General features: G+C 44.8%; 1 protein-coding gene across 1 annotated transcript in view; it reads left to right on the plus strand.

Moving 5' to 3' along the window:
- Window positions 1–27,271, plus strand: part of CDK5RAP2 (CDK5 regulatory subunit associated protein 2) — a 172,469-nt gene that overhangs the window by 131,934 nt on the left and 13,264 nt on the right. Inside the window, exons 23-31 of the mRNA XM_011989520.1 lie at window positions 5,700–5,748; window positions 8,492–8,661; window positions 13,567–13,686; window positions 17,197–17,313; window positions 19,356–19,545; window positions 20,567–20,688; window positions 21,801–22,037; window positions 25,141–25,218; window positions 26,182–26,447. Coding sequence (XP_011844910.1) covers window positions 5,700–5,748; window positions 8,492–8,661; window positions 13,567–13,686; window positions 17,197–17,313; window positions 19,356–19,545; window positions 20,567–20,688; window positions 21,801–22,037; window positions 25,141–25,218; window positions 26,182–26,447 — 1,349 coding nt within the window. The remainder of the gene's footprint in view (window positions 1–5,699; window positions 5,749–8,491; window positions 8,662–13,566; window positions 13,687–17,196; window positions 17,314–19,355; window positions 19,546–20,566; window positions 20,689–21,800; window positions 22,038–25,140; window positions 25,219–26,181; window positions 26,448–27,271) is intronic.

Here is a 27,271-nt window from a genome sequence, read left to right on the forward strand (position 1 = left end):
TCTATAACTTAGATTCCCAAGAGGGCTGGGATCTAAATAGATCAGGAACTGGTGTTGCAGCCAGAGTTTCCACTGTATCCTTGTTCTTGGTGCCTCCAAAGAGCTGTTATATGAATAAGGCAGGTGGTGTTTCGTCTGCAGGTATTTTTGAGTAAGCTGTGTTTGACACTGGGAAAGGTACAAAGAAGACAGTTTGATCAGTGAGGTCACCACATGAACAAAGATAGCTCTTGGAAACCCTTGCCTCAGTTCTCTGCTGATAGAAATGAACCTGAAACTTGGTTTCTTCTCAAGGCCTTCCACAGTCTGGAAGGGGCCTTTGCCAGCCCACCACCCTCTGATGATGATGATGATGATGATGATAATGATGCAGCTGAAGGAGAAACAATGAGGGAGTGGGGAAGGCAGATCTTTATTGGGTGCTTGCAATATGCCAGGCATTATTCTCAGCCTAAGAGGAAGTATTATCTATTATCCTCATTTATTAACAAGTGAGGAACAGAGAGGTTAATTCACTTGGTCTAAGTCAGACAGGAAGAGCAGAGTCTGAATTTGAGTCCACGTAGTTCACTTTCACAGTCTACGCTCCTAACCACCATGATATTGTACTTCTCACACTCCTATCAAATTGGATGCACTGGTCAAACATTTCTGTGGGCCAAGCCTTGCATTTCCCCTCTTCCATGATTCTGTTCAAACCATTATTTTTTTTCTGTAAGACTTTTACTGCCTTTCCATTTAGAGAAATTTAGAGAAATTCTGCCTGTCCTCCAGGAAACTTTCTTTGTTCACCTGAAGTGGAAGCAAAATTTATTCCTTCCACCCCCTCCCACCCCTGGTTTGTTTATAGCTTGCACTTGATATTCACATCTGAGTTTGTGATAGAGGCTGTCACAAGGGTGTTGGGTTGGAAAGAACAAGACCTTTGGAGTCAGACAGACTAGAGTTCAGATCCCAGCTTTATGGGTCATTTATCCCTTGAAGGGCCAGATTTCCTGTAGGGGGGATAGCAGTACCTGTCCTATAGAGATGTTTGTGAGGATGAAATGACATTATTTAAGCTTGACCAACCCGTGGCCCACGGCTGCATGCAGCCCGTAATGGCGTTGAATGTGGCACAATGCAGATTTGTAAACTTTCTTAAAACATTATGGATTTTTCTTTTTAAGCTCATTGGCTGTTGTGAGTGTATTTTATGTGTGGTCCAAGACAGTGCTTCTTCCAGTGTGGCCCAGGGCAGCCAAAAGATTGGACAACCCTGATTTCTTTCATTTTTAAATTTCTGGCCAAACAACAGACCCAATAGACACTCCTGATTTAAAGGGTGTCCTGCTTGACAAATAGTGGGAGCTCAGGAAGGTATGTAAACCAAAATTAAAATTGTAAATCGTATAGCTGGCTGAGTGGACCCTTCCCTCAGCTAAGGGAACCCACCAAAACCTGAAAAACTAGTTCAGAACATGATGGGAAAGTGGGGGCGGTCAGTCATGCCTTATTATACTCTCCTCCCTTTGGAGTTGGCACACAACTGACCAGTATTAACATTAAAATAGAGATCCTTAGGCTGGCAGAACAGACTCTGTAGCAATAAGAAACCAAATTCTAACCTGACTCCATTATAGCATCACATGACAGATAGCAGGGCTCTGAAAGAAATCAAAGAATTTTATCCCAAAATATATTTCTTTGACATGTTTTGAAATGGCCCTGAAATGCTGTCTCTTGTAGGGAACACTTACATTCTATAGAGAAACCCCTTCCCTTTCCAGGTCTTTTTCTGATCCCGAAGAGATTGACTGAGAGTCCAGCACCTTTTAAGGATCTGAGTAGAAAACATTTGCCTCTGGAGGTGGCCACCACTGGGACTTCATCCACATAAGAAAAACCTTGGTCTCCATAACCGCTTACCTTAATTCAGACACTCCTTTCTATTGATTCCAGGTCTTTAGATAATAACTGAACCAAGTGCCAATCAGATAAATGTCTGAATCCACCTATGACCTGGAAGCCCGCCACCCACTTTGATTTGTCCTGCCTTTCTGGACCAGACCAGTGTATACCTTACATATATTGATTGATATCTTATGTCTCCCTAAAACATATAAAACCAAGCTGTAACCCAATCACCTTGGGCACATGTTCTCAGGACCTCCTGGGGCAGTGTCACTTGTCATGGTCCATAACCTTGACAAAAGAAACTTCAAAACTGGTTGAGATCTGTCTCAGATACTTTTTGACTTACTATGACAACAATGGAGTATGCATGTTGGTTAACAGAGTGATCCAGGCTTTCAGAGAAAATGGAGGGTTTTTCCTCCTAAGAATCCCTGGAACTGCCCTCCCCAGAGCCCCTTGGTGTCTTCCCACCTTTATAAAGCAGTTCTTCCCTCCATCAAAGATATGGCTCCATTGCCACCTCCCCTAAATGTTCCTTGATGGTCCAGGCCAGATTCTGTTTGTCTCCTCTGTGTGCCTTCCCACAGCATCCATTGCAGCCCCTTATCACAGCACTGTAGTGTAATTGTCTTTTGGGTCCACCCTTTCCACTCAGGTGAACTCACTGAGGGTAGGGTAGCTCCTCATTCATTTCTGTATCCTCAGTGTCTGGCATAGGCACCTGGGAGGAGCACTGTAAATATTAAAATAGAATAGAATTAGTTTCTACCAATTACCAGAGAGGTGGAAAGGAAGAAACATCTGGGTCATGTAGGAGATGCCAGGCTGTGGGATTTGAAGTTCACTCTGTGGGACTGATGGATTTTGAGCTGGGAAGTACTGTTTCAAAAGAGGCTTCTTAAGTGGTAGCACTATACAGAATGGATCAGTGCAGAGAGGAAACTGAAGTTGGGTCAACCAGTTATAAGTTTGTCTGGCATAATAGTCTTCTCTTGCTTGTTCAGTTATGGATGGGATAACTAGATGTTTTTTATTTGAAACGATGAAGTCCTCCTATTGCCTCACACTACACAGCTCTTAGGCGTAGCAACAAGATTTGCCTGAGAGATGGGAGCAGCATTTTCATGACATGCATCCTAAGCTTTTGAATAGCTAGACAGATGGTACCCTGTTACCTGTGTGGGGGCAGTTTATCAAGAAATTCAGTGCATTAGTTGTTGTGATCTCCCTGTGAATCCTACAGTAACTATTTGTCACTTGATTTTAAAGAACTCTGTTACAGTAATAGGGGAACGGGTGGAATACAGTTGTTGTTGAGTTGTTGCAAGCTCCTCAAGGGTCTCTTATTTGAAGGGGAAACTCATGCTGCTGGTGGCATCAGGACACTTCCTGGTGTGGTCATGGGTTTGGTTAGGAATGGAGGAGAGGTTTTTGATGGGTTTAAGATCTGGAGACCTGGAATGCTTAAAGCCTGCCCCAAACCAAGGGTCGCCACCCTGTGAAGTTCCTGAGGAAGATACACAACTAAAGAACAATGTGAATGTGGCCAGGTTCAGGGGCTCACGCCTGTAATCCTAGCACTTTGGGAGGCCAAGGCAGGTGGGTCACTTGAGACCAGGAGTTTGAGACGAGCCTGGCCAGCATGGTGAAATCCCGTCTCTACTAAAAATACAAAAAAATTAGCTGGGTGTGGTGGCGTGTGCCTGTAGTCCCAGCTCCTCAGGAGGATCAAGCATGAGAATTGCTTGAACCCAGGAGGCGGAGGTTGCAGTAAGCCGAGATCATGCCACTGCACTCCAGCCTGGGCGACAGACCAAGACTCCATCTCAAAAAAAAAAACAAAAACAAAACAGTGAGAATGTGAAGCAGAATGTCATGTTACTTTGTTTGCCTGGCTAGTGCCTGAGTAAGTCCTAAGCTTTTTGGAAGGCTGGGCTGGCACTGATGGTCCATTCTCAGGGTCTGTAGGGTCGGTGTTATCTGCTAAATGTTGGTAAGCAGCCCAGTGCAGGTATGAGATGAAAAATGTTGACTAAGCTGTTCTTTTAACATACAGTTGTCCCTGCCCATTAGGGATGGTCTTACAAACTGGTTCTTCCAGGAAAGGTCTTGAAATCTGACTCAGTCAGGTGTGGATTTCCCCCTTGAGGAGGATTGTAGAGGACAGAAATGTGGAGTCTTTGAGAGCATCCACTGATGAAGGCCTGTCAACCTCTATCTATCTTTCAAGAAGCCAAAATATCATGCCATTTTTGGCCAGGATGTAACCAAGAGGCATAGGTTTGTGACTGAAGTAGCTATAAGGATCTCTCCATCTCCCTTGCTTAGCTATAAAATGTAGTAAAGTAAGGGAGAGTGTGATCGGACAAAGGGATAGTTGAAACATTAAACCTCCTGGATTTTCACTTCTTTGCTTTAAAACAGAGATACTAACACCGTGCTCATAGGATCATTGTGGGGCCTGAAGGAGATAGCAGATGTTAAAGAGCCATACTCAGGCCCTGGTGCCTGGTCACTCAGGCCTGTGTGACTCATTTCTGATGGTGACAGTGCCCTGCCGTGGTAGGTGACTTTCCACCACTCAGCATCTTGCACTGACTCTTGATGCCCAGGTGGCTGGCCTGGTGGGTGATAGGGAACCTGGGTGGCTATGCCAGCCAGCCTTGTGAGTTCGTAGGTGGAAACTTCTAGACTTAAAGCAAATGTGCAAGGATTCAGTGATCTTTTCCTCTATACTGTGGTGTTTGAGAACTTTTCCTTTTAGGAATAGTTTTGAAAATTGCATGTGTGGGTGCAGTTTAATTATAGTCTCATTTTTCAAGTACAACTATAGAAGAGTTTGTTTTTTTCTTTAGCCACGCATCAGTTTCTTCAAAGAACTCATCCCAGCCTGCAATTTCCAGGGTTCTGAAGTATTTTTAAAATAAAGTTGTTAGTCTCTTTGAAATCTGGGCTCATGTGCTTCCTTTCAAACAGCAAATGATGACATGCAGGAAGAGAGCAGAGCATCTTTTGCCCAGCTACATTCTGAGCTATATTTTGTTTTCTTTTGTTATTTTTAAAAATCATTTCCCCTGCTGTAGACAGTGGGTTTTTCAACTGTACTCATGTACTCCTTTCCCTAGTTTAAATCCTACTTCTGAGACCCTTCCTAAGGAAATAATTAAAATGCAGATAAAGCTGTATGCACAAAGATGCTTATTTCATTTGTTTATAAAAGTGAAAATTTGGAGATGACCTAAGCGTCAAATAGAGAACTGGCAAAATTGTGGTAGTGCATGCCTACAATGGAATATTAGTGCAGGCATTAAAAATGTTTCGGAAGCAAATTTAGTAAGAGAAATTGCTATAATAGCGTACTGAGTGAAAAAATTATGTTGTATTATAGTATCTTCCATGCCAAAATGCACGAAAAAAAGAATGGAAGGAAATCCAGTAACTTGGCTATGGGAGTGCCAGGATATTGGTCTTTTCTTGATTCCGTTACCCATTTTCTGTAATGAGCATATATTCTGTTAGTATCAGAGTTTGAGAGAAAGAAAAAGAACCTGCACCAGCAATGCCTCGTGATTGCTTTTTAGATTCAGTGCTGTCACCTAGAACTAGTGTCAGTGCAGTGATAAAGGAGAAGTCTATAGTCTGAACTGTACTCTTGGTAATCCTACTTTAAATATCCAGGATTGTTATAGAGCATTTAAACAAGTGGAATAGTGCTTCTGCAAATGTATGAGCAGGAAATTATTAGGGAACACTTAAACACTTTTTTTTTTCTCCTCCTTTCTTGATGTTATTTCTGCTTCCAGGAAAGTCAGTTGGAGTGAAAATGAACACCCAGAATGAACTGATGGAGAGGTGAGTGTGTAGCATTTGTTAAGAAGACTTCCCAGGACTTTTCAGGTCTGATTTACCTGCCAGCTTTTAAAATATTTTGACTCCTTCCCATTCTGTTTGTTTCCTGCTTCTTGTAAATAAGGTATAAACATCTATGGAACTGACAATGGCCATACAAAACCAAGAGCTCATGCCATATGTTCTGTTGCCTTCATTCATTCATTTCATTCACTTGTGTCATTTCTATCAGGTGATTTGAACCAGATGACATATTCATTTGTTGGCTCCCAGATACCAGCAAGATAAACTCCAGACTCCTTAGCCTGGCATTTGAGGCCCTTCTCAGTCTGACCCCAGTTCTCTTCTCCCCTGTGCGTTCTCCTCGCTTCCCTTCCCCGATGGACCCCATGTTTTAGTCCTATTTGGCTTTGTGTTGTTCCCCACACCATGTCTGTGCACTCTACCTTCTTCCTCTTCAAGTTTGAAAATCATTCTTCAGAGTCCATTCAAATGTAAATGAACCTGGTTCACCCCAGTACCCTCCCTCTCCACCACATCCCAGCATCAGTGATTCTTGCTGTAGCACTTGGACATAATTACATTACAGCATTTACCACATGGTATTGTAATGCTTTCTACATTTATCTTTCTATTCCCAGAATTCCTTGGAAGAGGAAAGGAGCTAGCTAGTATTCATTAGGTATTGGTGTGTGTCAGCTGCTGCCGTAAGCATTTCACATTTACTAGTTCTCACCATATAAAGTTTGAAGTAACTATGTTAGGATGAGGAAGCCATGGGTCAGAGTTGCATACTTGCCATTACGAGGTAGAGCTAGGATTTGAACTTGAATCTGTCACACTCCATCCAATGCGTGTCCTCTTCCTGTTATTCCACATTGTCTTTTGAGGGCAAAGCCTATGTCTTGAATATCTCTACCTGCTCCAGCTCCAAGTTGCTGGCATGTAGTTGAAGTTCAGAAAATATTCATGGAATAAATGAATTGCGTAATTTCTTAGTTTGTCTCTATGGCCAACTGAAAATGCCAAGGTCTTGCCCTCCTTTATTTAGTTGTTAAAGATTCTGAGTGCTATTAATGTTGCTGTGTGCTTTCCTCTGCTTTAAAGATGTGGTCCTTTGGGCTTCTGGGAATAAAATAGAGACCAGTCTAGGGTGCAGACTTGTAGATTTTATTGGCATCATGAAGGGCACTTGCATCATTAGAGCGAGTAGGCAGAGAGGTGTCACAGCTCACAGGAGGACATTTTAATCAGGGCTTCTGTAAATTTAAAAGAAAGACTCTTCTCCCACTGCAATATTGTTAGAGATCCCTGCCAGTTCAATTCTCCAATTCCATTCTTGTAATAATAGGTCATATCCCACTGGCATTTTTTAGAGAGGGCAAGGAAGGCTTCCCAGAGTGGGGACATTCTTAACTGAGATCTAAAGGGTGAGAGTTGAAGGGGCTGGGGGCTGTCGGGAGAGTGTCCATGCCTGAGGCAAAGGAGACACAGTCCCTTTGAGCATGTAGCTGGCACATAGAGGGTCAAAGCAGGAGAGGCAGGCTGGGTTTTGTTGGGCTGGTCCTCAAATGTGTTAAAAGTCCAAACCCTATTCTGTAGGAAGTAGGGAGTCTTCGAAGGAAGGTAAGCCGGGCTGGACATGATCACATTTGCCATTTAGGAAGACTGCTGGGGTTGCTTGCAGAAGGAGTTGGACTGAGGGATGGAACCTGTTTTAGCCTCCTCAACCAATGTGTCACTCCTTTTCATTTCTGACAGATTTGTTTTTTGCCTTCTGTTCTGCCTCTCTCAACTGTAGTTTAGCACTCACATGGGCCACTTCTAAGCCAATTAAGTGGGTGCCCTTGGCCCATGCTGCACTTCTGCAAGCCAGCAGCAAGCCTGTGCATCCATCACACTGTCTGGGCAAAGTTGCATCAGGTGTTTACCTGTTAATGAATGCATTGCAGCTTTGGAGTCTTTGCTCTTGTCTTAGCTCATGAATAATGAGACTGTGGCTGCTGACAAGAAGTAATAGGAAAATGTGGGAGAAAAAAAAAAAGCATCAGTTAAGGAGTTTATCTATAATGGAGATTCATGTGGCCTTTTCACAGCATTCAGCTTTTTTTTTTCTCATGGCTTAGGTGGTCCTTGGGAAATACAAGTTAATAACCAGATGATTGCTAGAATGATGATATTGAAACCTGCTTGGAAACCGTGAGAGTTTTGAGATTTTTAAATCCATAGGCCACCTCATGGTTTTGGGCTGGGCTGTCACATTCTTCTGGGGCCTTGGAGCCAGGCAGGCCTGGTTGAAATCTAAACTGTGCCTCTGACCAAGCCGTGAGACAGTCGGCCAGTTTATGATGAGCCCCAGTTCCCCTACTGTAAATGAGGATAGTAATCCCTACCTCAAAGGGTTTCTGTGAGGCCCAACTAAAATCTCAAATGCTTGGTATAGAGAGGTTATTTGGTAAACAGCTACCGTTGACCCAAGTCCTCTTGGGTCCCTCCCCTGTAAACCAGGCTGTGGGACAGGCACAACCCGCTGCTTCCCCTTGTTGGCTCCAAACTCAAGCCCACCGAGCCTTTCTTGCTTTTAGAATGTCATTGCTTAATGCTGTAGAGAAATAAAAGGTCTGACTGAAGTTGCAAACATGGGGAAGTTACTAAGGGTAAAGTAATTGTAAGTATTCGTAAGTCATAGTCCTGACTTGGGATTTTAGCATGGGAGACGATTTATCTTTCAATCTCAATGGTTAAGGATTGAGGAAGACAACTTAACCTACCAACATCTTCTACCTGAATCTCCTGAGCCTTCAGCCTCTCATGTGCTCTCTGATTATGAAACGTCTGAAAAGTCCTTCTCACAAGACCAGAAGCAAGATAATGAGACGGAGAAGACTTCAGTTATGGTGAACAATTTTTCTCAAGGTAAGCTAAGCTTCATTAAGCATTTTAAACATGGCCTGATTAAAACAATAGTTTGCCGTCTTACCTTAGTAAGCAGAGTGTGGTGACATTTGAATATTTCTCTGATGAAAGGAGATCCCATTAGGGCTAATGCTGGTCATTCAGGGTATCATTTATCACTGGAGAAAGCTATGGTTGTTGAAAGGGTTGGCAATTGGGGAAAAGTCATTTTTATTTTTTAAATGACGACTTAATATATGACTTGCCATTTCCTGCAGGCTGTGTGTCACTGAACTTGTATGTCAGTGCAGATTTGGTTAATTTCCTATTGTTTCTTTCAAAGTCATCCTTAGGCAGGGTCGGTTCAAAGGCTCTTCTCCTTTGAGTTGCCCAAGAGTATCTAGCCGCCTGTTCTGATATTTTTATATAAATACAACATTTGTGATTGTGGGAATCTACTTTGTTTTCCTTTAGTGTGACCCATGGCCCATTGGGTCAGGCCTTTTGTCTTAGTCTAGTTGGATTGTTATAACAGAATGCCATAGAATGGGTGACTTATAAACAGCAGAAATTTATTTCTTACAGTTCTGAAGGCTAGGAAGTCCAAGATCAGGGTACAGCCAGCATGAGTGGGCTCTGGTGAGGGCCTTCTTCCACATTGCAGACTGCCATTTTCTGGTTGTATCCTTACGTGGAGGAAGGAAGGTGAGAGAGCTGGTGTCTGTTTTATGAGGGCACTGATCTCACTGTGAGGGCTCTACCCTCATGATCCTATCATCTCCCAAAGCCCCGACTTGGTAGTACCATTACATTGGGACTTAGAGCTTCAACATAGGAAGTTTGGAGACACAAGCATTCAGTCCATAACACCTTTGTTCTGCCTCCGACCATGGACTGAGTTAGCAGATGAAAATTTTCACAGCGGCCCCATGTGGTGTGTGAAAGAGATAAGCACAGTGCCTTCGTCCTGTGGTGGCCTCTGAGGCTTCTTGAGGACCCTCAGGACTCAGAGGAGCCCAGTTTGAAGACAGAAGGCATACCCAGAGTGTGAAGTCCACATTGGTGGCGTAACTGAGGTATCAGCTGGGGTCCTCCAGCAGCGTCATCTAGACCTAGTTTCTTTGGGTTGCTGGCAGTATCTCTCTGCAGTTTTTGTGAGTTTCTGAGTACTTGGTTTTTCTTGGTCATTTCTGGCTCTGCATTCTGCCTTTCCCAAATTTAGGTCACACCACAAATTGTTTCCCTGTCCCTAGTGCCACTTCCTTCTGTATTGTATCCATTCAGCGTGTAACTCAGTGACTTTCTGAGAATCCCCAGAGACCACTCCCATGAGGCTTTGGTGCAGACTTGATTGAGGAACCACAAGGAGAGTGGAGTTTACAATGCAGCAACCCAAATGATTTAAACTGGAACTCTTGAGGTCCCTATTGTTTTCACTAGGCAGTTCCCTCTGCTCCCTCTTGCCTGCTCCTCTTTTTCCACCCTTCACCCTGTCCACCACCCCAACCTTGTTCTGTTTCTAATGTAGAACCTTTTAGGCATTTCTTCTATTTCTTATTCCTCTGTGGACCCATGACCTCGGGCTTATTATGCCCTCTTAGTGGGTTACCTGAAGTGGGACAGTACTCCCTGGAGCCATCCCAGTAAGCCCACCATCATCTTTTTTGGTGTGTCTTCAGCCTTTTGCTCTCTGCATCTAGTTTTTCTTTTGTCTTTTGTCATATTTATGATTGTGTAGAGAGATAATTTCGTATTTTTCTCACTTACCATTCTATCATAAGCTTTCTGACATGTTGTTACATAACATCATTTTTAGTGGCTTTAGAATAGTCCATTGAGTGGCTGAATTGCAGTTTGCCTTCTGTTCCCCTGTCGCTGAACATTTAAGCCATTTCCAGATTTCACAATTGTAAACAAGGCTGCAGGGGATATCTGTGAACATGAAGCTGTTCCCTTATTTGGGGGCTTTTCTTAATACAGATTCTATAAATTGGACCTGCTAGGTGAGAGATGCACACTTTTTTTTGGTGGTTGCTTATTGGATTTACGTTTTTAAAGAATTAGCATTTGTCAAAAGGGCATTATTCTAAGTGAGAGATTTTTCTCCCATTTTGTAAAGGCTAGTATAGTGTTTCCTTTTCTTCAGTTTGGCTGCATAATTAATAAGTGGTGTCCAGTTCAACTGGGAATGTTTCCTTAAGCCCGAGTAATGATTCTGCCTCCTGGCCATAGACTCAGTGGAAGATGGCATGTTTCAATGGCTGCTAAGCATTTATGTCCCCTTCTCACAGTCATGAGTGTGTGACTTGGATAAACCAGCAAGGAAGGTTGCAGTCAAACAGAAAAGTTCCTGAGTGACTCCGACCTGACTAGATGCTGGAAGAAGATTTGCAGGACATCAAGGCAGGAGCGGGGAGGTACAGTGCCACGGGTGCCAGAAGTTTAAGGAGCGCGGAGGTGCAGTGAAGTGGGTACCAGAAGTTTAAGGAGCGGGGAAGTACAGTGCCGTGGGCGCCAGAAGTTTAAGGAGCGCAGAGGTGCAGTGCCCTGGGCGCCAGAATTTTAAGGAGGACGGAGGTGCAGGGTCGTGGGCGCCAGAAGTTTAAGGAGCCGGGAAGTACAGTGCTGTGGGCGCCAGAAGTTTAAGGAGCACGGAGGTGCAGTGCAGTGGGCGCCAGAAGTTTAAGGAGGGCAGAGGTGCAGTGCCGTGGGCGCCAGAAGTTTAAGGAGCCGGAAAGTACAGGGCCGTGGGTGCCAGAAGTTTAAGGAGCACGGAGATACAGTGCCGTAGGTGCCAGAAGTTCAAGGAGGGCAGAGGTGCAGGGTCATGGGCGCCAGAAGTTTAAGAAGCACGGAGGTACAGTGCCGTGGGCGCCAGAAGTTTAAGGAGCAGGGAGGTGCAGTGCAGTGGGCGCCAGCAGTTTAAGGAGCGCGGAGGCACAGTGCCGTGGGTGCCAGGAGTTTAAAGAGTGTGGAAGTGCAGTGCTGTGGATGCCGGTAGCTTTTTGCAGACAGAGTTCTTCGTGCTGTGCTGCAGCGAGAGTTAGGACATTCCACCAAATTACTTGCCACACTTCTGGCATTAGCAGGAGATAGCTGAAAGTCTGGGAATTAAGTCATCTCATAAACATTCAGATTCATGGTAAAATTACTATTTAATTAGGAAAAGATCTGTAACATTGTGCTACTTTTAAATGAAAGTCATTTTGGAGGAATTAAAACTGGGTCATAACATTAGTGTAATGTTTTAAAACAAACATTACTAAGATATACTGAGTATACCCTAATTGATAAATTAAAGACATTAGTTTTGCCTTTGGATACTTAATGTGATGATGCTTTAAACACTGACTCTAGAAACCTACCCCTGGATTGGAATTGTGCCTCCTTCTTTCTTTGTTAAAGTGAGATGTGGCAGAGGCTGAACAAATACATGCTTATTTTGGAAAATTTAAAATGTTATGTATTATTAAGTATTATGTTAAAATGTAATACAGAATTTTTGAAAAATCTAAAATCTGCCACCTAAAGGCAACTGCTATTAATATTTAGATATATTTCCTTCTTTCACATATTTGTGTCTTTCCTTGTCTGTAGAAATTTTTAAGTAGAGTTCTGTGATATTGTGAAGTATATATTTGGTCTTCCTGGCAGTATCCTTCATAGTGAACCAGTAAACATAAGCAAATGTTTCCCTGAGTTTTTGAGCCAGTCTAGCAAATTAATCCAACTCCAGGAGGCGGGTGAGGGAACCGAATTTTTAGTCGGTTGGTCAGAGGCATGGGTGAAACAGTTGGGGGCTTGGAATTGGCATCAGAAGTTGTGGGAGGGGGGCAGTCTTGGGACTGAGCCCTCAACCTGTGGATCTGACACTATCTTCAGGTCCAACCGAATTAGAAGACACCCGGCTGGTGTCTGCTGCAGAACTGTTTGCTTAGTCTGTGGGGAAAAACCCCTCACATTTGGTCACAGAAGTCTTCTGTGTTGATTGTTGAGTGAGTATATGGGAGAAACTGAATGTTGTTGTTGTTTTTTTTTTTTCTATAAGTTGTGATTATGTTGAATAATCAATTTTGGATCTAAGATTTAGTTTAAAATATTTTTATGATATATAGTCTTCATAACAATTTTAATAGCTATGTAATACTGCATCATCATGAATGTTCTACAGTTTTTTATTTAACAATTGGAGTTACTTCAGTTCTTATGGTTACATCCAATGCTGAGATGAACCTTTTCTTCCATTCTGGCAAATGCTTGTCAGCATCTCTGGTGGTCTCTTTAAATAGAGCTCTAAAAGTTGAATTATTTGGTAACAGACATTGGAAAATAACTTTTCTAAGGCTAATGATAGAAGTAGCCCCAAAAGAACATACACATTTATACTCATGCTAATAAGATGTTCTCTTGAGATCACTTTTCTTATTACCATTCTCACTAGCATTGTTTTGCTTTATTTGAGTCTTAAATTAGTAAATGATAAACGGGTAACATATTCCTTTCAAAAAATTAGTCTCAAAAATATCTGGATTCATTATGAAGGTAGTTTAATCAACTCTCGGGCAATTCAAGCAGACTTGAAAGTGATCTGTTAGTTTCACCATAAGGAAGATTTTAAATTAATATTTGATATTTAGAAGAATAAAAGGCTACATTAGAGTTAGCATTAAAATTGTATGGAATATAATTTTTTCTATGTGATGTAAAATATCTTCCCATGCAGGACTGCAGAGAATCATTATAGAAGTGTGTCTGTGGGCTGTGGGAAATAGCTCACCCTCCCCATGCCTAGGAAAGAATTGCCAGTTGCTCACTATCTTAATACATCCAATACTGTTTGGAATTTCAGGATCCCTGCATAATCCATAAATTATTCAATTTGTTGGGGTTTCAGACTTTAAATTAAAAATGGCTTCCTTCCTGTAGACTTACTAATGGAACACATACAGGAAATTCGAACTTTGAGAAAGCGTTTAGAAGAATCTATTAAAACAAATGATAAGCTACGGAAACAGTTGGAACGGCAAGGATCTGAATTTGATCAAGGTAAGGAAAGACCTTCCCAAAGGGCTGTACATGTCTATGAGTGCTTCACTGTGACGCATTTGCCTGAGTAAGCATCTGTGTACAAAGCAGGTGCTTGATAAATGTTCATTTCTCTATCTTAGAGAAGTCTGCCAGCCTCTGGTATCCTGAATTGTGACTGGCACCTCATTTGACTTTGGAAGCTGGAGAGAAATAGATAGGAATTTCAAGATAAAACAAAGCAATATATTGTCTTTTCATCTATAACAGATTATTGCATTTTAGCAATCTGGTAAATTTCACATGCCAGTCTAAAGATCACACATATTCCTGCATAAACACAGTTAGCTCCGAATAGAATGATCGTCCATGAAAAACTTAAAAATATTCCCCCCCCCGACACATAGGTAAGACATTCATGTGCTTCAAAATTAAAAACCTCCATTCTTTATCCAGTAACCCTGTTTTCCCTTCCCTCTTCTCCACTTTTTTCCTTGTTTTTCTTCTGTATCCTTAACAGTGTTTTTTAAAATGCAAATAGCAGCATGTATTCTTATTCTTCTCTTCACCCCAGAGGTAACATACTCTATATCCATGATTCTGTCCATTTGTCATGGAGCAGTATATCTTGGACATCGTTCCTTACTGCTCTAGAGAGAGTTTCTCATTCCGTAAAGCTGTTGCATCTTGAAAGCAGCTTGGCGCACTCAGAAAAGCCCAAGTTTGTCTGGTTGAACTGGCCAGAGTGTGGACCCTGCTGTCCCATTTATTAGCTTTGTGACTTTGAGCAATTCACTCATCTCTCCCAGTCTTAATTGTTTCATAAAACAGGGTCATTGTAAGATTAAATGGGGCAATGTTATGAGTAGGGCCCTGCTCAGTGCCTCACTCAGTAAACAGTTGCCTTTATCATCACTATCAATTTTATTTTACTATTTTATTCTGTATAACATTGCAAAGCTCTGCAATGGGTAGGGACCCTAATGTCATTCCCATTTTTAGAGGTGGTAGAATTGAGTTCTGGAAAGATAGTGCTCCATGGCAGCAGCACGCCTGAGTCCTCGGGCCCTTGTCCGGGTCTCATTCCTCTCTAGCCATCGTAGCTACCAGCCGGGAGGGACATCTTTCCAAAGTACCATGCATGCTGCAGCTTTCACGGGAAACCGAATGACTCATCTCGCCCTCTCCGGCCCTCCTCCCTCCCTCTTGCTCACTGCACCCACTTCCTGCATCCACCCCCCTCAGCCTCAGGGAAATTGATTGATATGAGTTATTAGTTGTATCAAACACAGGAAAGAAATACACGCCTGGGCCCTTCACATTCACTCTTGGTAATGCCTGAATTAGATTCATTCTGTTTTACATTTTCCCTGGCAAATCCAATTATAGAATTATTTGGGGGCTCAAATGGCCACCAGCTACAGTGGAGCAGGCAATTGCTCTGGAGAGTAATTCACTCTGACGGGAAGGTTTACAAAAGCATTCATAAAGTATTTACATTGGTGGAAAGACGTGCTGTTCTCACCATGTTGTCACAGCGTCTGAAAAGACAAAGGAATAAAAGTGGCTCTGCCTCCCCCTGCTGTGAAATGTTCACCTTGGGGAGCAGGCCTGAGAAAGGTATGGCTTCTTACGATATTGAGGTGGAATATTGTTAAAAACCAGACTCTCATGTGTTAGAGCTTCCAGCTTGTCCCCACTTGTACAGGCCTGTAGTGATGACCCTCAGAGGAAAGACTGACCTCCTAGCATCAGAAGTGGGCCCCGCTAGCTCAGGTTTAGGCCGGTCAGTAACTGTTCTTTGGCCTAATTATTTCTTTGCAAAGAAATACTGCCTCCAAAGCTACCACCTTAGACTTCTGTAGAATTTTTCCTGCTTGTTCACAGTACTTTTTGGTGCTATTTTTGGCTCCAGTCTATCATTAATTATTTTAGTAATATAAATGGTAATAGCAGTAACAATAACATCAATCATTTTTATTGAGTTAATGGAGACTTAGGGAAGTGTTGCGATTTGCCTGAGGTCATGCAGCTATTAAGAAGCCAGAACCATGGTTCAAACCCAGGTGTCTCTGAAAAGATACCAGAGTTCACAGGGGAGAGTGGAGGAAGATGTTGGGGAGAGACACAGTAAGTAAAACAATTAGATAACATTGTGGTAAGTGAATCATTAACATAAGAAAAAGGTAGTGCTGTAGAGTGGAAGGGCTGTCAGCTCCTTGGAGAACTGATGCTGTACCTTCCCTCCAAGGAGTTTGAATAGGATAGGTACTCAGTTGTGTGCCAGGATGCTTTCAGCTGCAGACAACAGAATGGGAGTAGTAACTGATGGTAACAACAGGGATTTGTGTTTTTTCACGTAACAAGAAACCCAGAGGCAGGTAGTTCCAAGGTAGGTTTATGGCTCAGTGACAGCAGTTTGGGTTAGTATCTGTGACGACTGCTGTAGTTACAAGCATCCCAGTCGTTCAGACAGTGTCCAAAGCATGGGAAAGAAGAAGGTGGAACTTCCTCCTGTCCTCTTTTCATCCTGGTGGAAAATCTTTCCCAGAAGCCCCCAGCAGACTTCCTGTCAGGCCCCATTGGCCAGAGGTGGCACGTGACCATGTCCTCACTGCAGGGTGGCTAGGAAAGCAGGAATCTGGCATTTTGGCTCTCTGGTATAGTAAGTGGACTCAGTGAGTGTGGAGGACAGGGAGGGAAGCATCTGCTTGCCACATAGAGAAGGCACCTTGCACACAGTAGGCACGCTCCTGAGGGTGGCCGTGAATGTGAATGTTATCTATGAAATAGGGGTATCTAGACTGGGAAATTGGCCCTTGTGTTTCATTGTGCGATTGTCTTTTGCCATGGTGGGCCATCAGATGTTTTTGAGTAGAGAGTAACTTAAATGGACTTTGTTTAGGATAATAACCCCATTGGCAGAATAGCAGGACGGCGAGGTTAGAGAGCAAAGTGACGAGGCCTGAACTTTAGGACTGAAAAGAGTAGGCCTGTGTCAGAAGCATTTTGGAGGAAGCAGCAGCATCATGATTGCTTGATTGGGCAGTGGAAGAGAGAGGGGTTAGGATGACTTCCAGCTTTCTAGCTTAGGTTAGGGATGTGGCGATACCATCTCCTGAGGCAGGAAACAGGTGAGAGAGAGCAGGTTTGGAAGGATGAGGAGTTCGGCTTTGGCTCTGTGGACTGAGTAACAGAGCTGCCTCAGTGGTGAGGCCCGGCAGGCAGCTGGATATGAATTTTGACCTCAGGAAAGACATCTGTGAAGGTGAAGACTCTCACTCACTCACCCTACTCCTGGCCCAGGTCTTCTGCTTTGTTCTACCTTAGGTAAGATGTGGGGGAGCCCCTCCTGCCCCCTCTTTCAGGCTTACTCTCAGTTCTCTTTGGCCTCTGGTAATTCCTTACATAGTTAACAGAAGGGATTTTCATTGTATGTTGTGTTCTTTGTTTAAAACTGTTTTCTAGAAAGTTCCATCTATACTGATCTGGAGACTGTTTATAAATCAGTCTTTATGTGTGTTTTTATAGGTTCTACAAACATTTTTGCTTCTGGTTCAGAACTTCATAGTTCTCTAACATCAGAAATTCATTTCTTGAGGAAGCAGAACCAGGCCCTCAATGCAATGCTCATTAAAGCATCCAGAGGTAAGAATTAAAGGAGTCACTGGAAGCCTGGAACGCCAAAGCCTTCTGTGTCATGGAAAGAATGCAGACATTGAAGTCTGACCACCCTAAGTATGAATCCCGTGGCTCTGTGATGGCTTTACACCATTTAATTGTCACAGCAGCCCTGTGAGGTGTTTCTATTTTATAGCTGAGAATACTGGAATCAGAGAGGTTCAGGAATACCTCATAGGGCTGTTGTGACAATTGAACGGTGTAAAACTCTCAGCACAGTGTCTCTAGTAGGGACTCAGTAAATGTTATTTTATTTGCTTGTCACTTATCCCCCCTTTAGCCATGTGTCTCTCATCCTAGTTCACAGTGGAAGAAAGAAGGGCTGGAAATAAAATACTGCCAAAATCTCAACTAGTGATTTCCTACTATCAGCAAAGTTTATTCCGTACTTCTTATAAAGATCCCTTCTCTTAATTCCTTCTATTTGAGCTTGGCTCCCAAAGAGCTTTCACTTACATTATCTTTCACTACCAAAAACAATTCTGGGATGAGGTATCATTAGCCCTATTTGACAGGTGAGAAACTGAGGCCTAGGGAATTGCCCAGCCTGTGGTCACAGAGCTAGAAGGTGGTAGAGCTAGAACTTGGGCCAGCTTATCCCACTTTTCCTAAAAGGATATTGATGCTCCTTTTGGCTTAAGAGATGAAATTGGGGCCTCTGTCAGTCATTCATTCACTCAGCAAACATTTCCTATCTCCTGTTCTACTTCAGGGCTATGTAGACTCTGATACAGAAATGGATGAGATTTCATCCCTTCCCTCAGGGAGCTCATAGTCTGATGGGAGAGGCAGCCAGACAATCTTGGCAGGCCAGCGTGAACCTCAGCCATGATAAAGTCAGGCTCTGGGAACTGCAGGACCCTGGAGAAGGCATCCTGACTGGGGAAAAGCTTGCCTTCAAGAACAGAGGATGAGGAGGGCTTAGCGAAGGTGCTGAAGATTGAGAGGAGCCAGGGCATTTTAAATCGAAGGAAGAGAGCAGACAGAGGCCCAGAGGTTAGCGATGAGGAGTCTAGGCCGTTCAGGAAGGGTAGGCAGCATGATGTGTCTGGCCATCGAGGGAGGAGGTGAATACTTGCTTAGAAATTATCTTGTTGTGGTTAAGAATGGAGTCAGAAAACCTGAGTCTGAATTCTGGCTCTGCCACCTACTGGCCATGTGACCTTAGGGAAGTTTCTTATCTGGAAAATGGAGAATAATAGTGCCTGCCTCGGAAGTCGGCCCTGGAGATTAAATAGGGCGATGCATGTGAAGGCCCTAATGTCACATCGCACAGGTAGTGCTGGTGCAGGTCAGCTGTTACCACCACCAGCACTGCTGGCAACTCATCTTTATGGAGCTTCCAGCCCCCAGAGTGCTCCTGACTCCCTGTGGTAAACCCTTTATAGATGGGAGCTCAGTGAATCCACATAATAACACATGTAAGGAAACAGGCATAGAGAAGTGAAGAGCCTCACTCAAGGTTATGAAGTCAGTAAATGGAGAAGCTGCTCTTGAATGTGGCCTCTCTGCCTCCAGCCCCCTGCTTTTGACCATGGTGTCTCTTGTGCCTCTGGGTGTATTTTATTCCTCAGAAGAGGTGCTGTCCTCAGCCTGAGGAGTGAATGGGCCTCAAGGTGCCATCTGCACAGCCCTGCCGGCCTTCTGGTGTTAGGCTGGTAGAAGGCCTGCGGCCAGGCCAGCACTCATTCCCAGAGTTCTGGGTCCTGCATTTTCCTCTATACTTTCCACCTGCTGTTTGCTCTGTGAAGGCAAAGTAACTAGGTTTGCATGGCCTGTTCTTTAATAGAAAATTAAACAGGCCCATTTTATCCCAGTGACGTTTAATCTGCAGTCTTGATGTTGACAAATCTATCTGCCCAAAGTGTGTAAGATAATTGGAATGCCAAAATCATAAATGCCAGATCGAATCTCATTCGTTTTTGTATTCTTGAAGTGCTATATTTATATAATAAGGTTGGAATAAACAAATGGTGGCCCTTCTCAGTGGCGCCTTTTTGTGTTTGCAGATAAACAGAAAGAGAATGACAAATTACGAGAGTCCCTCTCCAGGAAGACCGCGAGCCTGGAGCACCTTCAGCGGGAGTATGCCAGTGTGAAGGAAGAAAATGAAAGGCTGCAGAAGGAAGGCAGTGAGAAGGAGAGACACAACCAGCAGCTGATCCAGGAGGTCTGCCGCAGTGGCCAGGAGCTGAGCAGGTAGTGGCTGTGCTTCCCCGGTGACCTGCTGGCCGTACCACGCATCCAGGCACTGGGCTGCAGTCGTGGAATCAGCATGCAGGCCTCTGCCTTAGTGCACAGCGGCAGGCAGTAGACACAAACACATCATACGTCTGGTGGGGCTGCAATATATGGAGAAAGATCCTGTAAGGAGGAGAGGGCTTGGCAGTGGGTTGCTGTTTTCTGTCGAGGGTGAATCAGGAAAGGCCTTTGTGAAAAGATGCCATTTGCTCAGAGAGCTGAATGCAGTGAGGAGGTGAGTGCTGCAGCTGCCTGGGAAAGATCATTTCAGGCATAACAGGCGCAGGCCCTGAGGCAGAGTGGCTTAGGCCTGTGCCTGGCAGAGCAGGGCAGTGTGTCCGGAGGGGGGGCTGGCAGGATGCCAAATCACATCGGGCTTTAGAGTCAGTGTGAGGACTTTGGGTTTACTCTGAGTGGCATGGGAAGCCACTGGGAGATTCTGAGCAGAGGAGTGACATGGCTCTGCCGTCGATTTTAAAAGGATCCCACCAATGGTCCTTTTGCCATTTCCCTCTTTGAGTCTGTCTGGTTCCACATATCAGTTGTTCCTGTCGGCACGCGTGAATGCCCCACTCTTTTAGTTACCGTCATCACCAAGGGTGGTGCAGTGAGGTAGCAAGATCTTCGTCTTTGCCGCCAAGTAGTCCTGGGTCTAAGTCTGGCTCCCCTCCCGAGCTGTGCATGCCTGGGTAGGAAACAGCCCTTTTGAGTTTCGTTTCCTCATATCTCTGAACTGAGGGTTAGAGAGCACCGACCGTTTAGGGCATCTGTGAAGATTACATGAGATCACGTATGTGCGGGGCTGGACACGGGGAGCGCTTGGAAATTGCAGCTGTGACTGGAATTCTTAACCAGGCTTGTCACTTCTTGGTCCACACTCTTGTGACTGAGGGTAGAATTGGCCTGCTCTGTGGGGTTCGAATAAGTTATCCTATGGTAGAATTAACCTGTGCTTCTCATGCCTGTGGGGCCTTCTTAGGGTGCAAGAGGAGGTGAAGTTGAGGCAGCAGCTGCTCTCACAGAATGACAAGCTATTGCAGTCCCTCCGAGTGGAGCTGAAGGCGTATGAGAAGCTGGATGAAGAGCACAGGAGACTGAGAGGTACCGGGGGGGCTCTGGTCCGAGGCCCTTCTCACCTTGAGGCTACTGTGCTTTGGGCTGTAAGCCCACCCGACCGCCGGCTGTAGGCGCAGGAGGGTAGAGCTCAGCCCTCTCCTCTCTGGCCTCGTGGGTAGAATGGATGGGTGTTGAAGCTAGCGCTTTGACCCACTCTTCTTTTGAAGGAACAGCAGGAAACATAGAAGGACTGAGGCTCAGCACCCAGGCCAGCCACGGTCCGGGTTCCCACTCCCTTGTTCCCAGCTATTTGACCCTCAGCAGGCCACTTCACCCTTTGAGCCCATACATGCCTCTGTAAAACGTGTCTCTCAGCACCTGTTGTGTGGAGAATTGTGTTGAAAATTGAATGAGACCATTTATTAAAAGCATCCTAGCATGATACCTGACACATAGTAGGCACTCGGGAAATGACTTTTATTATCGTCCTGCTAGTGTGTGTTACTTTTTGCCCATTAATTCAGCAAACATTTATGGACACCTCTCATGTGCTGGGCATTGCTCTGGGGATGGTTGTTGGCCTCAGTGCTCTCTGTATCCCAAGAGAGATACCAGCTCAGAGTGCTTCAACTATAAGGTCTAATGTTTCAGAATCAATTTTGAGGTGTGGTGAGGTGTTTTGTTTTTTTTTTTTTTTAAACTAATTTTCCAGATGGTTTCTCTCTATTGAAAGTTGATCTAGAAAGGGGTCATCTCACAGCTTTTATTTTCTTCTCAACTTGCTTTTCTTATTCTTGCTGTTGTGTCTTTTTAATATACTGTGGCTCTTAAAATCATCCCCTTTCATTCTATAATTCTAGCCCAAATAGATTTTATTACTACTAGACATAATTTCGGGGTTTGGTATGCAATTTGCTAGGCTTTTATGGCCAGAAGCGAAAATTAATTTCCAGCTCTTATTTAGCCTGTGGAATAGCAGCAATTAAGTCTGCCAATATTTTTGTTTCTAAAGTCAAGTTGTTATTTTAAACTGTACCTAGTTCTTAGGAAGAGGGAGGGCGATGGTGGTGGCGGGTGTAAAACGCGATTGAGTTCCTTCAATGGCTGACCCTTTGGTTGTAGAAGATGTCAGGGCTTCTCTTTGCACATGTCTGCAGAGGCCTCGGGAGAAGGCTGGAAGGGGCAGGATCCTTTCAGGGACCTGCGCAGCCTCCTGATGGAGATCCAGGCTCTGCGGTTGCAACTGGAAAGGAGCATTGAAACCAGCAGCACTCTGCAGAGCAGCCTCGAGGAACAGCTGGCAAGGGGGGCAGAGAAAGCACAGGAAGGAGCCCTCACTCTGGCCATCCAAGCCCTGTCCATCCCTGAGGTGCCCCTTCAGCCTGACAAACACGGTACTGCCCCTGCCTCTCCCCACTTGCTGAGAATGCAGCTCTGAGCATCTGTGTGTGACGTGTGAACTTCTGAATGATGCCTTTGCCCCACACAGGTGTCTTTCCGTTGATAGCTGACACGCTGTACCCTGGGAGCCAGGGGACCTGACTGCTAATTAATTAGACGTCACCTTTGGCAAAGTGGCGTAATCTCCATCTGAGGCATCTTGATTCTCAGGGAAGTGGAATTTGGACTTCCAGACACCCTCAATGCCTCTGGCCTTGCTCCCTCCTATCCATTTAGTCCTGCCTGCATCACTTCCATGCTGAAATTTCTTTTAGTTTCTCTTACTGCCTTTAGAAGGGAACCTAAACATCTTAATCTGGCTTTCAGTGTCTTTCAGGATCTGAAAATCATCCTGATAGGTTTAAAAAGTGGATCTGTTTTGCATTTGCTTGCAGGTTAATTGCCTAGCCCTGGAGAGAGGCTGTGGGGGGGTACCAGAAAGAGGAGCAGACACCTCTGCCACCTGCCCACCACAGGGTGTGGAGTAAACCAGTAAATGGTTAGACTCCAATCAGTCAGGCAGCCTGTCCTCTTTGCTCTAGAGATGAAAAACAAAGGCCCAGAGAGTGGATGGGGCTTGCCCAAAGTGGCATAGCAATTAGGCAGCAGAGCTGGAACTAGAAACCATTTCCAGCTTTGACTCTAGGGCTGTTCCTAAACCCGCTGGACCCTCTGGAGCCTTGGGTATCCTGGGATTATCGTCCTGACACCCGTGGGGTAAATGTGTGTATCCAGTGGGATGAGGAATGCCAGCATGCTTTAAAAGCAAGTATTGTACTAAAGTTTGCACTTACTTTTACTTGGATACCTCTAGTTAAAAAAATAAAAATAAATCTCTTAAGGAGTACCTAGTCAGTCTGCCTTAGAACTTGTAGTGATTAGTTCATTGATTTCTCATTGACAAGGATCTTAAAATTTAACCAAAAAGATGATGTAATAATATGAAAAAAGTGAACAGAGAAAAAAAGTTGATGATTCTACACATTGATCATTTTTTGAAATTTGCATATTTCTTTTCATTTATTAAATATCGGCATGAATTTATATTTTTCAAATTGGTTTTTGTGTCATTCTGTGTCCTTTCTTTGTTTTTGTCCAATATTGCATCATACATGTTCCCTCTGCTTTCACATGGGCTTCCTAATGATTGTTTGCAGGCTATTCTTAGTCACCAGTCCATGACCCCATTGATTATTAAAGTGGTCTTTGATTTAGAGCCATAATAGACATCAATGTTAATATACTTTTTGCTGTTAAACAATATTCTTAGGAGAAAACCCGACCAGGGGAATCTCAGAAGTTTAGAAAGGTGCCATATTTCTACCTTCTAAATGGTCTGTCCATCAGAAGTGTACAAAGGTAGTGGTTTTTGCGTGACCTCATCAGCATCGGGCATTAATATTTTTAACATGGGTCTGCACGTGGCCCTTTTTAAGGCTTTGAGGAGCTTGTGGGGGTGGGCTAGGGGAGATTGAAGCAAGGAGAAGAGTTCTGTGCTTGGGGTGCCCAGGAAGGAGAGTTGGGTAGCTGAAGCAAGGAGGCCATCAAACAGCCTTTGCCTTTGAAATTTGCCGAAAGCAGCCCTCAGCATGCGTGGCAAGAGGCATCCAGGAGAGCATTCAGAATTCACAGTGCTGCCTCAGCAGAAAAGTTTTCTAATTTCCTTGAGTCAAGATCAGAATTGTAGGCAGCAGCATTTCTTCCTTTGCAAAAGACTTCTCAGGTCTGTATTTAAGTGCATCTGTTTTTAAAATTATGTTCTAAAGGCTGATGTCTTTCGCTGAGAGTGATTCCTCTCAGGGCCAGCTCTATGGAGCTGATCTCCTGGCTCCTTGGCCTTAGGAACTGTAGCAGACCCTTGGGTGGTGCTGGAGTGCAGCAGCCCACTGCCCAGTGGTGCTGGAGCTTGGATGGGGGGATCCTAAGCCCTGGGCTTGCTTACTCTCTGCCACTGGCATGCTGGGTTATGCTGGACAGATCACTTTCTATCTCTGCCACTTGGTTTCCCCTTCCATGAAATCTGAATTACAATGTGTTCTGCCCACTGAGCTATTGAGTCCAATAGCTTTTCATATGTGAAAGTGCTTTCCAAATTATTACGTGTTGCACAGGTCATCTGTACATCATCTATTGATTTTGCCTCCTTACAGTGTTGCAGATACATCGCCCCCCAGATCCTATTGCGGGTTACTCTCATCTCTGGCTTAGATTAGTGTGGCAGCCTCTAGACAGAAAAAAAACTCCTCCAGTACAAAATACAGACCTCAGCTTGACATTGCCTTGCCCAAAGCCATTGAGTGGGCCCCTCAGTCCTCTTGGTTCTGGCCTTGCATCCTACTTTGTCCTTCCCTGCCCTCTGGGCCTTGGGTCTATGAACTGCTTATTTCTCCCTGAGCGATGATTCTACTCTTTGTCCCACTGTCGGCCTCTCACCTGTCCAATGTGCTGCCTGGCATTTCTTTCCCTCCTTCTTACCACAGGTCAGTCACAGTCAGTCTTAAAATGGTGAAACCCCGTCTCTACTAAAAATACAAAAATTAGCCAGGCTTGGTGGTGGGCGCCTGTAGTTCCAGCTACTCGGGAGGCTGAGGCAGGAGAATGGCATGAACCTGGGAGGCGGAGCTTACAGTGAGCCGAGATTGTGCCACTGCATTCCAGCCTGGGTGACAGAGCAAGACTCCATCAAAAAAACAACAACAACAACAAAAAAAACCACATAAGGTTTTAAAACAGGTGTTAGCCTTTGGGAAGCCAAGTTGGGGGTAGTGCCCTCACCTGAGCCTCAACAGCCTGTGTTTTCAATCACACTAAAATAAAATTGCTTGTTTACTTTTCTGCTAAGAGTTTTTCTAGGGAATGGATTGGGCCTGGTCACTCTGTCTCCCTGGTGTCCCACACAGGTGGGCCTGGCAGGACAGAGGCCTAGTGAAGATTTGAAGGAATGCTTGTGTGTGTATGAATTAGTGAATGTGAGGGGCTTGACTGTATTCTCATTCAGGTCTCTCTTGAATGCTGACAGCAGTGAAACTAACAGTTCTCGTGTTTTGCATTTTGTAGATGGTGACAAAGATCCCATGGAAAGTGATAATTCATTTGATCTGTTTGATTCCTCCCAGGCAGTGACACCAAAATCAGGTACAAAGCTGAAGTCTGGGTAACGGTGGCAGCATTGGATGTGACAGTAAGACTTTTTAAATTGCAGAAAAGGGGGTCCCTGGTCCCACCTCAGAAGGGTATTTGGCAAGGATTTGGGATTTCAAGTTCGCAGCATCTCCAGCTGGTGATATCCTCCTTCAAGCCAGTTAATCTACTCCTAGGTATTACCAAGTTTAGAACATCATTGGGTCCCTGTTGCCTTAAATTAAAATTGTGACCACCTTTGTGAGGCTTTCAAGGCCGCCCAGGATCCAGCTCCAGTGGGCCCGTCCAGCCTTATCCCTTACCCTGGCATAGCCACACAGGGGTCACCATCCTGCAGACAGGCCCACACTTTCCTCTCACTGTGACTTTTAGACCCCCTTTGTCCCACTCTTTGCCAGTAAAAGTCCCATTTCCTCAAGACTCATCATGAATGCACATTTTTCTGTGACATGGCTTTGCTGCTGTCCCTGGTCAGAATGACTCATCATTAGTGTAATTCTTGCTTCTTGCTCAGTCCAGTTCAAATGCTGCTCCTTCTCAGAAGCCTTCCTTGTTCTCTCCCTCCCTGCACAGATAATTGTTTTTCCTGGCTCTGGCCCTTCATCACTCTGCTGTTGCACCTTCCGCAGTGTCTGTGTTCTGATCAGACTGTGGGCTACTGGAATGCAGGCACCAGCTTGAGTTATCCTTGTGAATCTGGGGTCTTCTGCTGAGTGGGTGGTTGATAAGTGTTGGTTGAGTTGACTTGAGCCTATCCTACAAGATGACTCGTAAGCCAGTGTGGGATAATATATAGAGGTCCAGGAGCCATGCATCTTTTCCCCACTGGGCTTGTGTTGGGTGGCCTTTGGGCACGAGGGCCTCTCCTAGCCCTCCTAGCTAGCTTCAACATCATAAGCGCCTTGAACGCAGAGTGTTACCTGAAACAGATTTTACATCCTACCTCTCATTTTACAGTTTCAGAGACTCTTCCACTCTCTGAGAATGACACGGACTCCCTCTCCTGTGACAGTGGCAGCTCGGCAACTAGCACTCCGTGTGTGTCCCGCCTGGTCGCTGGCCACCGCCTGTGGGCCAGCAAGAACGGCCGCCACGTCCTGGGCCTGATTGAGGACTATGAGGCCCTGCTCAAACAGATCGGCCAGGGACAGAGGCTCCTTGCCGAAATGGACATTCAAACCCAAGAGGCTCCCAGCTCCACAAGTCAAGAGCTGGGAACAAAGGTAACCTGACCACAGAGCTGGAAGGCACAAGCTGCTCCCTGGGAGTGTCCATGGAAGGGGTAGGGGAGTCAGATGGTGCAGTTGTCCTCAGTAGTACCCTGAGAAGAGGGACTAGGAAGTGTGGCCCCAGAGAGCTCAGAGGTCAGGTCCAGTGTGGGGGACTGTGGGTGGTGGCTGTGTTTGGTGGGGTTCATGCCCTGTATTCCTGCAGTTACTTCATGGGCTCTGCTATCTTGCTCCCATGACGGCCTCTGTACATCTGGTCTCTCATCCATTCTTCTCTCCATCTGCACCCTGGTGTGTCTGTCCACTCATCTGCCCATCCACCTGGCTGTCACCCATTATGAAGTGGAATTACTAGTTCAAAGGTTGTGAAGTTTTTAGGGCTCTTGATGATAACTGTTGGTGCATTACTTTCCAAAACAATTGTGTCTCTGTTCATGAACGTTTGTCTCACTATATTTTTGTCTTTGTTGAGGTTTTGTTGTTGTTGTTGTTGTTGTGTTTTTTTATTTTGAGACAGGATCTAGCTCTGTCACCCAGGCTGGAGTGCAGTGGCGTGATCATGGCTCACTGTAGCCTCGACCCCACCTCCTAGGCTCAAGCAGTCCTCCTGCCTCAGCCTTGCAAGTAGCTGTGACCAGGCATGTGCCATCACACCTGGCTATTTTTTTTATTTTTATTTTTTAGAGACAGGGTCTCACTATGTTGCCCAGGCTGGCCTTGATCTCCTGGGCTCAAACGATCCTCCCACCTTGGCCTCCTAAAGTGTTGGGATTATGGGTGTCAGCTATCATGCCTGAGTATGTCAGCATATATATATA

This window comes from Mandrillus leucophaeus, unplaced genomic scaffold (assembly GCF_000951045.1).
Source record: "Mandrillus leucophaeus isolate KB7577 unplaced genomic scaffold, Mleu.le_1.0 Scaffold354, whole genome shotgun sequence".
NCBI classification, from domain to species: domain Eukaryota; kingdom Metazoa; phylum Chordata; class Mammalia; order Primates; family Cercopithecidae; genus Mandrillus; species Mandrillus leucophaeus.